At 50.2% G+C, this 14,559-nt stretch overlaps 2 protein-coding genes across 3 annotated transcripts in view; both read right to left on the bottom strand.

The window, feature by feature from the left end:
• Positions 1–470: 470 nt before the first annotated feature.
• On the bottom strand, positions 471–3,640 carry FNDC10 (fibronectin type III domain containing 10). The gene has a single exon (XM_054222404.1). The coding sequence runs from the start codon at positions 3,267–3,269 to the stop codon at positions 2,604–2,606; it is 666 nt and encodes a 221-aa protein (XP_054078379.1). The 5' UTR covers positions 3,270–3,640; the 3' UTR covers positions 471–2,603.
• Positions 3,641–4,465: 825 nt separating this feature from the next.
• Positions 4,466–14,559, bottom strand: part of LOC128918399 (Golgi integral membrane protein 4-like) — a 39,570-nt gene continuing 29,476 nt past the window's right edge. Inside the window, exons 11-14 of one of the 2 annotated variants that reach the window (XM_054222558.1) lie at positions 14,000–14,067; positions 13,529–13,693; positions 12,183–12,267; positions 4,466–10,493 (exon numbers count right to left, since the gene is read on the bottom strand). In XM_054222558.1, the coding sequence (XP_054078533.1) occupies positions 10,477–10,493; positions 12,183–12,267; positions 13,529–13,693; positions 14,000–14,067 (335 nt within the window). In that variant the 3' untranslated portion in view covers positions 4,466–10,476. The remainder of the gene's footprint in view (positions 10,494–12,182; positions 12,268–13,528; positions 13,694–13,999; positions 14,068–14,559) is intronic. The other variant, XM_054222557.1, reaches the window with a different exon arrangement.

Below are 14,559 nucleotides of genomic sequence, written 5' to 3'. Positions count from 1 at the left end.
TCCCCCTGCTCTTGGGACCTGTAGATCGTGAGCTCCTTCTACCAGGAGCTGTGACCTCCTGCTCGGGATGAACGTTTTAGGCTGGACCAGATCATCTCCATGGCCCCAGTCTTTTTTTTTTTTTTTGAATTACAGACGGTACCGTGATGGAGCTCAGGCAGCAGAACGGCTTGCCCGGAGAGTTGTGCAGTCTCTGTCCTCAGAGTTTTTCAAGGCAGTGCTGGATACGGCCCTGAGCAACCCTGTGTGATCTCCCAGCTGAGCCTGCTTTGAACCGCGGCTGAACTAGATGACCTTCCAACCTGAATTACCCCGTGATCCTACAGTCAAAACCTCTAGCAAACAAAAATCAAGTATTCAGAGAACAAATCTCTTCTCATTTTCCCATTAATGTTGTCACAATTTTACAGTAGGCAATGGAACATCACTACGACCAGTCTTTGGGCGGATTTGCTCACTTTGAGTCAAACAAGGTCTTGAGCCATTAAATATTTGTGATGTTTTCATTTCTTTTCGTTATTCTCTTAATTTATTAAGGTCAGCGCCAAGGTGGTACAAGGCTCATTATTTATACATTTAATTTTCACATCTGGCAATTCACGACAAGATGAGGAACAGAAGAGTAACACTGGTTGACAGAAGCTGACAGAGATATACAAAATCAGTGCCACGCTAATAGTCCTGTGCAGAACCGGCTACAGGAAAGACTGACTCGAAACCTTTAAAAGACCTTTGGCCCAAATTCACTCTGTGTTTAAATTCACTGAAATAAACCGCTAGATACAATTTGTCTTAATGTTCTTAAAAACCGATTGCCTTTTCTTCCAGCAGTCAATCTCCTTAGGGATAAAAAAAGAAAAATTCTGCCATCGTCCTTCAGCATCGAAGAATGAGACCGTCTTTCTGCTACGGCGATGCTAGATACCGTCAGGCTGCTTAAATCAAGTACACAGGCAAGTTAATAAAAAGAAACCACTGATAATTATTCCACTGCACGTGAGAAAGAAAACAAAGCAAGAATAACAAACAAATAAAAGGTATTTCTGCCTGATGAAATGTAGACCTTCAGTTTCTCAGCCACTCTCAAATTATTGAAGGGATTATGGTTAGTACAAAGACTGCATTTTATTAGGGATTCCATATACGTTCTATATTTACCCTCTACCAGCAAGTTTATACTTCACAAACTACTTCCACAAAGAGAAGCATACAGCGATAAACATTTACACAAACAGATTACCTACGAAACTGATGTATGTTAATAGCAATACCCCTTTACAGAAGAGCTGCTCCCCTACTTTTGCTTTAGGTGCTCAGTTTAAGTGATATAAAGTCATTTTCTATGACAGCAGTCAACTACATACAAACAACACTAAATAAAAACTAGCTCACTAAATAAATACGTCTCAGATGGTAACTGACACTATTTTGTGTATCTATTAAAGTTCAAGTAATGAACGGCCTAAGTTTGTTTTTTTTAAAAAAAAAACAAACAACCGAACAAACAAACCAACAACCACTAGTTCCAGAGACAGAAACACTCAGGGAGATACAGTTGTCCACGAAGACTACGGGAAGAGATACACCGATATAAATGGGACGAATTCTCAGCACTAAGGCACAATAGAATTAATACTAGAATATGGCTAAAACCTTACTGACTACAGCACTGAGTGAGCAGTTAACAAGGAGTGTTCCTACGCTCAAAACACTCGGCTACAACATTAGTGAGTTCTGTGTTGAAGACGCTTTTGCCTTAGTGCAGCTGCGCACGGCGTTCCTAAAAAATGGGATTTCAGGGGGCAGTGACGGTGCTCATTTACACTGTACTGGTTTTATAACTAAGGATCGGTTCATACTTGCACAACAAAATGCCATTTTCGTACTAAATTTGTCCCTTTAGCATTGCTCTTTGCGGAAACTACCGACAGGACACCTCTAAAGGGAGAACGGCAGGTTTAGTCGGCGTTGGCTGCTGGTGGCCGCTCCAGCTGCCCAGCAAACCCCAGCTGCGTCGGACAGTGGCCAGCCCGGGTCCCAGAATTCGTGAGCAGCGTAAGGCACGATACAAAACCCACTTAAGACAGGAGATTTAGGTGGGCTTTGAATCCCGCGTGCACTTAGCTATGGGGTTCGTGGTTCCACCGGTCTGTTCTCCCACAGACTTTAAACAACATTCCCCCTCAGGATCCTGAAAACTCCAGCATGCGCCTACGAGCCGGGGGATTTAGGCTTAAAATAAGGGTGTTCCGGAGAGTCTTCTCAAACAGGCCCTCCATCAGATCTGTCACTTGCTTTACAAAACAGGCATTTTTCTGGCACTTGTGGACCCTTGCCATTATTTACTTTTAATCCACCGAGATCCCACGCGTAACCACTGAAAAGCCGCCCTCGGAGGACGCAGATCTCCAAAAAACCCCCCCAAAACCCCAAACCCCCAAATCCTGCAAGTTTGGGAAAAGCAAACGCGAGCCACCCAAGGCTTCCTGGGCGACAACGGCTGGCGAGAAGGGGGTTGGCGGCACCTCGCCCCCCTCGCCGGGAGGAGCCGGGGCGCGGAAGCGGCTGCGCGGCGGGCGGTGCGGTGGGAGCCGCCGCCGGGCTTAGGCGCGATGCGGGGCGGCGGCGGCGGCGGCGGCGGCCCCGCCGAGGGCCGGGCTCATGAGGTTCTCGGTGATGTAGGCCACCAGCAGGCAGATGAAGACCAGCATGACGCAGATGGAGCCCCCCACGGCCGTCATGGCGACGACGATGTCCCGCATGGCGGCCGGCTCCAGGCGGAACTCCACGCACTGGGCGGGCGGTGCGGGGCGCGGCGGGGCGTAGCGGGGCTGCAGGCAGAGGCGGTACCGCACGCTGCCGTGCGCCTCGGGCAGCAGGTAGTCGCGACAGGCGGCCCCCAGCTCCACGCTGTCGCAGGGGAAGCGGGTGTAGGTGCCGTCCCAGGAGCAGTTGAGGGCGAAGCCGCGGAGGCCGGCGGCGGGGCGCGGCGGCCCCCACTGCAGCAGCACGCTGCCGTTGGCCAGCACGTTGGCCACCAAAGCGCCGCCGGGCGAGCGGTGGGCGCGGCAAGCCCGAGCCGCGCACTGGAAGCCGCGGGCCGGCGGACGGAAGCAGAGCCGCCCCCCCGCCGCCCCCTCGCCCCCCAACACCTTGTAGGGGCACCACGGCGGCTCCTCCGCCCCCGGCCCGGCGTGGGCGAGCGGAACCGTGAGGGTCGTCGCCCCGAAGCAGAGGAGGGCGAGGAAGGGCGGCAGCGGGCTGGGCATGCCGGCCGGCGCGGCATGGAGCCCGGCCGCGGTGCCGGCGGAGGGCGGCGGCGGTTATAAACGCGGGTTCCGCAGCCGCTCCGCCGGCCGCCAATGGAGAGGCGGCTCCGCCGTTAACTCTCGCCGGGCTGCGGAGCACCCGCAGCGCTGGCAGGACCCGCACCGGACCCGCACCCGCCGGGGGAAGGGGAGGATCCGCACACCCCGCCGGACCGTCCTCGGGTGTCCCCCCGTAAGGACCGGCGGGGGGTCGGCTCGGCATCCCGGCCCCCGCTGCGCGCCGCGGAGCCGCGGCCCCGGGGGAGCAGGAGACCGGGCACCGCTCGGGAGGGTCCCTCTGCCATCAGAGATTTGGTCCAGGGCATCTCACAGAGTTCCCCTTCAGCTGAAGCGGACCTTGTTCAAAGAAGTGGGGGGTACGTGTTTGGGTTGTGGGGTTTTATTTCTTTGGTTGGTTTTGGTTTTTTTGTTTTTCCAACGGCTATATCTGCAGACCTGGGCTGCTTTAACCCCTCGGGACCAGGAACTCAGAGACACAGCAAGGATGCAACGCATGAGTCCCCCCGCAGGCCAGCCGATGGCTGTGATGAAGCTGCCAGGCCTCAGCGCACACTGAGCAGAGGAAAAAGATCCTCCTCTCGCTCCTGTCTTCTAACACAGGCCCTTTCCCCTCCCTGCAGCAGGGCCAACACACCATCCGTGCGTCTGACCCACAGCCAGCTGCTCATTTTGCAGCACAGACGAGGGCTGAAGGAGACAGAGCCGAGCTCCAGCCTGGCATCGCACCGACGTGCATTCTGAGCAACACTGAAAGCTTTACACTAAAGTCGAGAGTTGTCTAAATGTGGAAACAAAAGATCTCTAATGACACAGTAATAAAATACATACTTAACCTAAGCAATGTTTGAAGATTCTTTGAACAGTTAAACTGGTAAAATCTGCTTTAAGGCCTGCCTTTTCCGAGGTGCAGATTTCATTCCACGCAAAAAGTTGTGGGGTTTTTTGTTGTTTACATAGTGTCCTGTTCCCGTTTTTATAGCAGAACATAAGCACTTGTCTATATTTAACATGTGAAGTAGAACAATTACCGCGTTACATGGTTAAAAACCCCAGAAGTGTGCCTAAACCCAGCGGTATAGTTTTTCTTCACTGTGTTACCTATTTGGAAATACACGATCTACAGATTACTATGTAAGTTTTCTTTAAAAGTATTTATTTTCTTATAGAAGTTTGAAGTATAACAAAAATAAGATTCTGAAGCTGGTTTTTATTTTACAGCCTAAACAAAAACCAATCACAAATCACACACCTTGGACTTCATTGAAGGCGATACTTGAATATATACAAAGTATAATTTGCAGCAACATGGAACCTGTTTAAATAGTTTTGTTTTCCGATGCATTGAACATCAACGTGACCAAGTGGTCTCACATCAGGACACCGGTTCCTGTCTGAAAGACTTTCTAAAGTATACGGTTTCTTAAGGAAATCTTTCAACATAATTTAACAATAGCAAGTATTATCTCATAAATTATTTCCACATCTAGTTTTTAACCAGATTTAATGTTGGGGGGAGAAGGGGTCTGCGAGCCCATAGAAAGTTGCTAGAAACCTCTTTTAATACCGGGGGTATCAACAGAAATCAATGAAAAAATCGGGCCAGCATAGAAAAGGATGCTAAAGTTGTAGCGATGGCTGCTCTCCTCCGAAAACGCTTGGTTATCACAGAACAACAGGAGGTGCTGCGCTGCTGAAGGCACTTCTTGGTGGCTGAGGCAAACTTACCTGTGGAAATTCCAGCTGGGACACAGAGCTGAAGGCCTGACAGCCCTTCCTGAGAAACGTGTAGATGTTCAGGAGATGGTTGGAGCCAAACCAAGCAAGTTTTGCCTCCTTAAACTTTGGGCAGTTCTCCTAACTACTATGACGAGCAGATTGCGCTCCAGAGCTGTCGTGGTTCCAGTGCTCAGGGAAGAGATCTGGCACCAGCCTCTGACGGTGCTTATGATTCACAACGCACTTTGAGCTCTTCTGTTGAGAGATCCAACAGAAGGGTCTGGCATTTGGTACGGGGAAGGAAAACGGTGAAGACACCTGATCGCTTGTGCCACATCACTTGGCTCTGGACTTAATTCCATACTTGCATTTGAAGTTGTGGAAGAGGGGAAAAAAAAGCTGAGCAGAGATCCCTCATTTCATGCGAAGCGATGGAAGCCTCCTCAAATGTCTTTCGCAGAAAGACTGCCAAAACCAACAGGAATTGGAGGAGATAATCATATTTTTCCCTCTGGGTTTGAGTCCTGAAGCTCTGACTGATGGAAGGCAGCAGTATACCTGCCCACTGACGTCCATTTAGCCGTTTACATATTATGATCAGCATAACTGGTTCTGTGATTATAGGCTGGAACAGGTTTGTTGTAGAACAGAACAGCAAACTGCCCTAAACGATCATGAAAGCTGTGGGGCGTATCCTTGTGCCATCACTGTCATCCTCAGACCCTTTGGCACGTACACGTACCCTTGTACTGGAGACCCACGGCCTTCTTTACAAGAAGACATCTGGATAAACACATGTTCCTTTGATTTCCAGATTTTCTTCAGGCACATGAATGCGAGGACGCGGAACACCCCAACCCCTCTCAGCGATACTCACGCCCAGCTCGTCTTTTCCGCGTGCATCGACATTCTCTAACACCAGAGCAGCACAGAGTGCAGCAAAATTGGCAGGAGGTCAAGTGCACTGAGAGACGGGGGTTGAGGTGCAGACATACGTTATTGCAAGGGGCAAAGGAGGAGGGAGCGCTGAAGGATGCTCCTTCCCTGGCAGGCCTATACGCCATCCCTCTGGGTTAGGCTCATATTTAATCCCTACGTTTTACAACAGCCAGTCTTACTCAAGCTATATAGAATATGAACAATAGGCATCCTTAGAAACAGCTGTTACTCTTAAATCATATATCTAACCAGAAATGAGAGAAACTCTTCGTTTGGGGATGTGCAGACAGCCCACGCCTACAGTAGAAAAGGGTTTGGGGCATTTTCCTCTCCAACTATTTCACATCTTAGAGAAACATCTCATTAAACTCCTATTAGATTGTCACATTTTAACCCCTAAGAAATGCCATGTAAATGAATGAGCCTAATAATCCTAACCAGGTTTCCAAGTAAGAAGTGGATTACAGAGAAGTGGGCTTCATTAAACAGAGATTTCATTTACCTAATTGACAGGCATATGTTTTCCTCATCCATGCCTTTATTTGTAAGGGCCCAGAATGTACCATTAATTCTCATCATCCGGCTAAAGATGTGGCCAAACCACTTAATACTTTGACATCATGGGAACCCTGGAAATATATTTGTTTACAGGAACCTGATCTACATCATCTTGCTGGAGTCCAAAGAGAAAATAAAGAGCAACCCGTGAAAAAAATTTGCAGCACCGCTACGGGTTAACTGCACCTCATCCTGCGCCTTGGCCTCGCACCACGGCTCGGAGCGAAAGGTAACTATTTATGCAAGAGACAAGGAAAAACACATGCTTTGGCTTGGTGAGTCCCGCCAGCACTGGCTTCATGTGAATATTTTGTCTCGTTGTTTGCTCTCTCAGCAATCCAGCTCTTTCCTAAAACCCTCCTCTGTGCCCCAGCCTGCAATAAAACTCAGCCCGGGCTTCTCACGCCTGTTGCTTCAACAGTTCGCTGCTCAGGCAAAGCGCTGTTATTTGCTTTAAGCGGCGACCCCCCCCAGGCGGCGTATCAAAAATTGGTAACATCCCCTATGGCTTTATAGGCCTCCAGACAGAGGCATCGCCCCAGGTTTTCTGCTTTTCTGGTTCTCCTCCACTGGGTTTACTCTCTCCCGTTTCACCTCCCGTTAGAGGAAACAGTGAACCAGCATCAAAATGGGGGCAACTTGCTATCGGCCAGAGGAGGCGGCGCTAACCACCCACAGCTAACAATTTATGGAACATTCCGCTAATTTTAGTCTTGGGTACAGCCGGGGCAGGTGATCCCTAGAGCAGAGATGCTTCGCTCTCAGCTAAGGGCAGCATGCGACATATGGTTGCTAAAGCATCCTCCTCGCAGGGAAGCTTTACATTTAGGGCTGAGCTGCTACGCTTCCCTCCAAGCCATAACTTTGAGGATTACTCATCCTGGACATGCGACAGCCGAGAATTTGCCTCCTAATTTAGATAGCTCCCGCAGCCTCTCTGAATCAGCACGCAGCCTCACCCCCACCGGGCTTCTATTTCCAGAGCTTGATTCACTTCCAGCAAGGTCTGAACTTCCATCCTCCAAGAGCCAGGGGGTAAACGAAGCACGGAAGAGGAGGGAGTGAGGTTCAGCAGACAGAGCGCTGTACTACACATCTCGCTGGGCAGCTCGGACACGCAGGTTTGAAGCTCACGCCACAGACCGCGTTGGTCATTGATGCTGCGCTGACCGGGGGGACAGTGACATCTTCCCAGCCGAGAGCTGGAGGCGTTTTTGATGAGGATGCATCTGAACCCATAACTGCGACTCCAGCTGATCTATTCTGAACGTGCTATTTATAGCAGGCAGCGGAGGCTGAGAAGCATTGCATCATACGGCAAGGCTGGTAATACAAAGCACTGAAGCAGCGTTAACCATTTCAAGTCATTTTGGATATCTTGAATTCCATTATGGCTTTGCAGCAAGCTCCTCGGCTCTACATGAGCGGCTACAGCACTTGGCTAACAGACCTCTTCCTCTGGCCGCTCTCCTGCCTCTGGCACCTTTGCTCCTTCTGCCCACAGAGACACCAATTGGCGTGACGAGTATAGAGCCCCTCGAACAGCATCTGTCTTCTCCGGAGATCTGTGCGCACACCGAGAGCTCTACACTTAAAGCAGGCTATTCTCGGGAGCGATACAAGCTGGAAAGATCAGACAACTCTTGATAAATTGGGGTTTTGGTGAAGCTCCCAAGGGAAATGGCTTAATTTAAATAGGAGCTGGACCACTCCTGGATTTCTAATCCAGGAGAAAGCTGGGAGAAAAAGAAGAAAAGGGATATACAAAGAATGCTCTGCAGATTGAATGCTCCTTTCCAGGCCTGAGAAAGTTCTTCTCATCTGAAGTGATGGGTCGGAGCTGAGCTGCTGCTGCTGCCAGCTCTGGAGTGACCGCGGCTGGGTGCTCTGCCTTTGGCTGTCTTAACTTAGCTGAGAGCTGATTGCTCTGGTAAGAAAACACAAGCAGAATAAAAACAACAAACCAAAAAGTCCTACAACACGTTAATTTCAAGCTCCACTAGAACCAGCAGACTAAAGAAAAAAAAAAATAAAAAAATCGATACTGTCTGAATGAAAGAGACCAACCTTATTGGGAAATAAATATTGTTTTTTTCCAAGTGCCTAAGAGTGCTTACAAAATGCGTCCCAGAACAAGGGATTAGAAAAAAACATAACTAATCAAATAGGGAACAAAGCTCACAATGAAACCCATCCTCCTTTCAGCTGCCTCTATTTTAAATCCCAGGGACTCCAGCTGAGCCATTCCTTTGTTCTATCCGAGGTCAGGCAAGATGTGTTTTGGAGAATTAAGTAAAGCACCACACCTTTCCATTTACTGAATCAGCAGAACTCTAGAAAATACCCAACTTGCTGATTAAAAAAATCACCCCTGTCTAGAAGGAGCAAAATTTATCTTAGCTCCCTGTCAAATGTTGGGAGACTGGGAAGAAGCTGAGCAGGATGCAATTGCATTAGTCGGGCTCCAAATATGCCTTGCTATCTACCACCATGAATAATCTTCCTTACTTTTTTCCTCTCCAGTGCACCAAATTTCACCCTTATCAAGCCTTCCTTGCTCTTTTGGGAATCCCGAACAACACAGGGCACCTCGGGAGGTGCCAAAAGCTGCGAGTATGTGAGGAAGAGAGGGAGGGAGGAGGCTGGGACGCGCTCCCACACCTTCTGCCGGAGGAGGGCAGGGCAGGCCCGGCTCTGCTGGGATGCTGCAGCTGCATCCTGAGCAGCAGGAAGGTTTGAGCATCACAGAAATGGAGGCCTGCTCCCATCCTGCTACTTATACTTGAAAGCTTTAAGCAGTGGATGGTTTTGCCCTTCCCAGACTCTGTTCGTGTCCCACTGGGGGCATCCATGCCAAAATGCTACACAAAGTGAAAAGAGTATCCCATCCGAGGGACTGGCGGCTGTGCCACGAAGCGCGTCGTTCACTGCTAGTGATCTGCAGAGGTTGCTGCAGCGCTGGAGTTGTTCCTCTGTGTGGCAGCCCCTGCCACCGTCGCAGAAGAGCCTGTCCCAGCTCAGGCCAGCCCACGCACCTCCAGGGACCCAGGGCGCAGCAGCGATGTCAAGACAAGATGTGCAGCATTAGATGGGGAGGCTCCAAGCCCAGCAGGACAGTCACAGCTCAACGGCAAGGAAGAGAGAACTCTACAGGGGTCTGCTCTGAGTCACTGGGGAGGGTCTCTGCACCGGGGAGAGGATCCAGTCGTTCATATACACACATACACACACCCCCCCACCCGCCACTGGCTGGCACATGGTCACTTCTGTTGGTGCTCATGGTTAGCTATCACCCTTACGTTACTCCAGACAAAAACCAGGCTAACTTCCTCTCCACCTTACTCCGATGGGAGCAAAGGATGTTTTAAAAAAAAAAAAGAAAACCAAAAACAAAACACTACTGAGCAAAATATTTTATGAAGACAGATTCCTTTGTATTAGCAATCAGTCGAGTAAGTCCAAGGACCAGTCCAGTCACAACTCCGCTGCCCAGGGGGTTAAAAAAAAAAAAATAAGAAAAACTCTCCAGCTTGGGAGGGGATAAGGAAAACAAGAAGGTGGAGAACAAAATAAGTCAAAAAAGTGCTTCTAAGAGAAGCAGCAGAATAAAAATCATTCCTACAGTCTGAGAACACTTCCATGCTAGTGACCGGAGGGGCAGCAACGGCCCCCGGCACGTGGATGTAATGCACATCTGCAAGCTCCCTGCTCCGTGCCTGCGAAGACAGGTACCTCCTCCTGCCTTCCTCTGTTCCGGGCAGTGTTTAATACAGGAGCCAGTTCCCAGGAGGAGTTCCCATCTCCTCGTTCCTAGCATATTCCATTTGCCTTCAGCATCTTTCAGTAGTAGTCATCCTTCTTGCCATCAGCTCCCTGTATGCCTGCATGGTCCTTCTGGTCTTGGACAAGCTCCAGGTCATCATTGTCATCCACCTCACCTCCATGATCCTCCTGGGTGCAGAGGGAACAGCCAGGAAGGAGAAGAAATAAAAAATAAATAAAAAAAAATCAGCAAGGCCTGGAAAAGGAGGCCGTACCCAGCAGTGTGCCATGCTGCCTCTGAGTACGGTTGTTCTACCATAGCAGCCCAGCTTGGGAAACTCAGGAAAACAGGGAAGAATCCACCTCTGCCAGGGTCCTTTAGGTGTCATTGGCAAGCCACTTGGCCAAGACGCAGAGGTGAGAAGCCCGCGTTGCCATGATGATCCTGTTCATTTTAAGCATGTTTAATATCCTGGCATTACAATGCAATTTTAACACCTCAGCCCATCGCCACTGCTACACAAGTAGAAGAAGATATCCTACATCTACCACATCTAAAACTGTAACAAATCCCACCCATGATGTGCAGCAGCCAGCACAGCTTCCATTGGCACTTCTAGGCCCAACTATCCAGTGTACAAGCCAGGTTCTACACGCAGGGCAAGGGTAGCTCCCGACATCAACTTTGCTCTGCCCACTTATTTCCACCCCCGCTTCATTCCCAGCAGACAACCCAAACCCTCAATTCCTCAGCAATCGTGTTGAAACTGCAGGAAAAGCCAGCAGCAGCCACTCACAAAGGGCAAGGAGAGGATGAACAAAACTGGAAGAGGACCCTTCATTTCTATTCACGTGAGCCAGAAGGCACCAGGGTTCAAGTTACGTCAGGGGAGGTTTAGATTGGATATTAGGAAACATTTTTTCACTGAAAGGGTTATTAAACATTGGAATAGGCTGCCCAGGGAGGTGGTGGATTCACCATCCCTGGAGGTGTTTAAAAAAAGGGTAGATGTGGCATGGTTTAGGGACTTAGGGACTTGTGGCACTTAGGGACATGGTTTAGAAGTGGCTTTTGTCAGGGTAGGTTAATGGTTGGACTTGATGATCTTAAAGGTCCCTTCCAACCTCAGCAATTCTATGATCCTCTCTAGTAGTCACACTCTCAGTCTTTGATGGCCTCCCATCTTTCTCCTAGAGGAATGCCAACTTGTTGCTGACTACAGTAGTTCTGGGGCTCTGAGACGCACCAATAATACCTGTTTTCAGCCAAATAGAGGAGCAGTGGTTTCCTGGCAACTGTGGCCCAATGAAGGCCTCACCTCCCACTCTGCCTCTGGAGTGGGAGGTCACATTCTTCTGCCAGCCATACTTTTGTTCGACATGCTGGCTGTAACCCAGCGACCCTCCTCAAAGCACAGGTGTGGTTCTCCCCAGGTCTTCCACAGACACAGGCTAGACCCAGTAGGGCCTGTGCAGCAGCAGACGACAGGGCTCCCAGTGAATTTCTCACCACAGGAATGAACCCAGGGTGATGCTTGGAGAAACACACATTGACCTTGCCTCGTTGCACCAGCACAGCTCATAATTCAGCCCAGCTGCTGTTTGCTAAGCACCTCACAGCTCAACTGCTGCAGACGGATGCAGAAAGAAATGAGGAGGGGAGACAGGGCATAAAGGGTACCCTGAACCGCTGAAAAAGAGAAGGGAGCAGAGGTAAGAGGGCTCCGGGTTTGTTCTGGAGACCCACGTCACTGAGCAGGCAGAGACAAGACTGAAGTCAGTGCTCACATCTGGTTTCCTAAAAGCTGAGCCATACTCAGCTCCCGGCTACCAACATACCCAGGTAACAACCACACCAGAGAGGGAAAGAGGAAGAACCTTGGTGTCGTACAATTTCTTGCTCCTGATCTTCTTGATAGTCATCCATTGGGTCTTCCCTGGCCTTGGCAGGTCTGCCAGCATCCTGAAACACACAGAGAGTCAGACACTGTTGACAGCGACCCAACCTACTTCCATTCGCTGCCAGGGATACAGCTCCCTGGCTTTAGAGGCCCAGGTCTGGAAAACGGGGCTAGAGATCAGGGGGCAGCAGAGAGACAGTAAGGCAACTCAAACTCCACTTGTACTTTCTCCAGCCAGTCTCTCTTCCCATCTGCCGGCAGCAACTGCCCAGCTCCTGCCAGGAGGAAGGTTGCAGGACCAGGGCTGCTGTTGCATCAAGTCCCAGGACTGCAGGGAATCTCCAAGTTATTTAGGGCAGAGCTTTAGGAGCACAGCGCAGCCCTAGCTGAATTTATTTACGTGAGGGTTGCCAAACATTGGAACGGGCTGCCCAGGGCAGTGGTTGAGTTGCCAGCCCTGGAGGTATTTAAAAGATGTGTAGGCATGGTGCTGCGGGACATGGGTTAGTGGTAACTTGTCAGTGCTGGGCGAATGGTTGGACTAGATCTTAAAGGTCTCTTCCAACCATAACGATTCTATGTCACTGATTCATTCCACATTTTCACTAATCTTAAGGAGGTGGTGCTCTGTTGGCGCCAGCATCTTTCTTGTTTGATTGCATTGGCCTGGATTTTTTATTGTATTTTTTTTTAAACCTCGCTATTAATCATGATTTTAGAGCCTGACAGATGAGACGCTCCTTTTTAAAAACAAGCAACACTCAGCTGCCAGTCGAAACAAGCTAGCACTTCCCTGATGCAGAGCCTGGCTTCAGACAGCACGCAGCACTTTGCAAAAATAAATGGATTCCATCTGCAGGCAGGGAAACAAGGAGGCAGAGGAGGAGGCAGAGCTCTCACGTGTCGTCACTGCTGCCAAGAGCCTGCTGCCTACCCGTCCCACTGACCAGACCCCGAGCACAGGCCCATATTATCGTCTCTGGTTTTGGTCCCTGAAGTGCTTGAAACGATGCAACACCTCTGCAGTAACAGCTGTGGCGCGAGCCATCTCCTATTCGATGTCTCTCCAGCCACGTAGGTGCTGCAAAAGCCGGGGTTGACTTCAACAAGCAGAGAGGACAGGGCCAGAACAAGTTCTGGCACTGACCGACCCACCAATTCGCACTTAAAGAGGTTTCTCCTGCCTGCCGTATCCTCGCAGTGGGATTATGTATCCATCGAGGAACGTGATGTTTTCCTTTGAGTCCTTAAGCTCTCTGCCTCCCCCCCATCATAGCTGGGGATCTCTCCCTGGCCCCTCCTGGTTGCCCTCATGTCAGTCACCTTCAGTGGCTTCTCCTTAGAGTCTTCTTTCACGCTGGGCTCCTTGAACTTCTCCAAACCTCCCACCTTCTCTTCAAAGTCAGGTCTCTCCAGCTCAGCTTCCTCAAACTCATCCTCACCTTGGTTATTGGGATCCTGGGCAGGATCTGCAGCATCATCTGGCATCTGGACAAGAAAAGCCTCATGTGAATACCAGGACATCCCCTTGGGAGCCAGAAGCCTTGCTGCCTTCACCAGCAAAGCAGGAAGTGCTGGCTTGTAGCACTTCAGTTGCACTCTCCTCAAGCCTGTTAACGGTTCTAAAAACAAAAACCCCAGTCTTCGTTATCCCTCTGAATCCCTCCAGAACCAAGGGGTTTGGAGTTGCGTGTTACAGAAATTTCTTGGGAAAGCATCGACATAAATGGGACAGCTGGATTCTCCTTCAGAGCCGGGGTCGCACCCAGATAACGGCAGGGCAGCGTTACTTACCATTGGCTCCTGGACAACAGGGTCTTTCTGAGAATGCAAGTTCTCCTCTCTCTCAATCACTCCTGCATCTGCCAGGAAAAGGGACAGTTATCAGTGTACTCTCTCACAAGTCAGCGTCACCAGTTGAGATTCCCAGTGTTGGGGAGCAGCTGTATTAACTCCATGCCGAGTAGGGATTTAGGATCGACTCCATGCGGCTCGAGGCAGATGATGCTCCGCGTGTTCTCAGAGGAATGCGCCTTCAATGCCATTTGGAGCAGTGCCGGGCAGAGCAGCGCAATGCTCCTACAGCTGCCCAAACGGCTTCCTCGTCCCCAAGGCTGGGGCACAAACCGGTGCTGAAGCATGGCCATACCTCACTGAGATACATGTAGGACACAAAGACAACAAACAGCTCTGCATCTGTATTAAGAAGCATCTTTCCCTCGTGTCTCTGCTACGCCTGGGCAGCATCTCTAGCAGCATCCCAGCCACGCAGCCATCAGACCATCACCGGGAGCCAAACTACACCACGGCAGGTCGGTAGCTCCGTGCCACTTTCCCCTTCAACAAGAGGCAAG

This window comes from Rissa tridactyla, chromosome 16 (genome assembly GCF_028500815.1).
Source record: "Rissa tridactyla isolate bRisTri1 chromosome 16, bRisTri1.patW.cur.20221130, whole genome shotgun sequence".
Lineage (NCBI taxonomy): Eukaryota > Metazoa > Chordata > Aves > Charadriiformes > Laridae > Rissa > Rissa tridactyla.
This window is presented reverse-complemented; position numbering and strand designations above follow the sequence as displayed.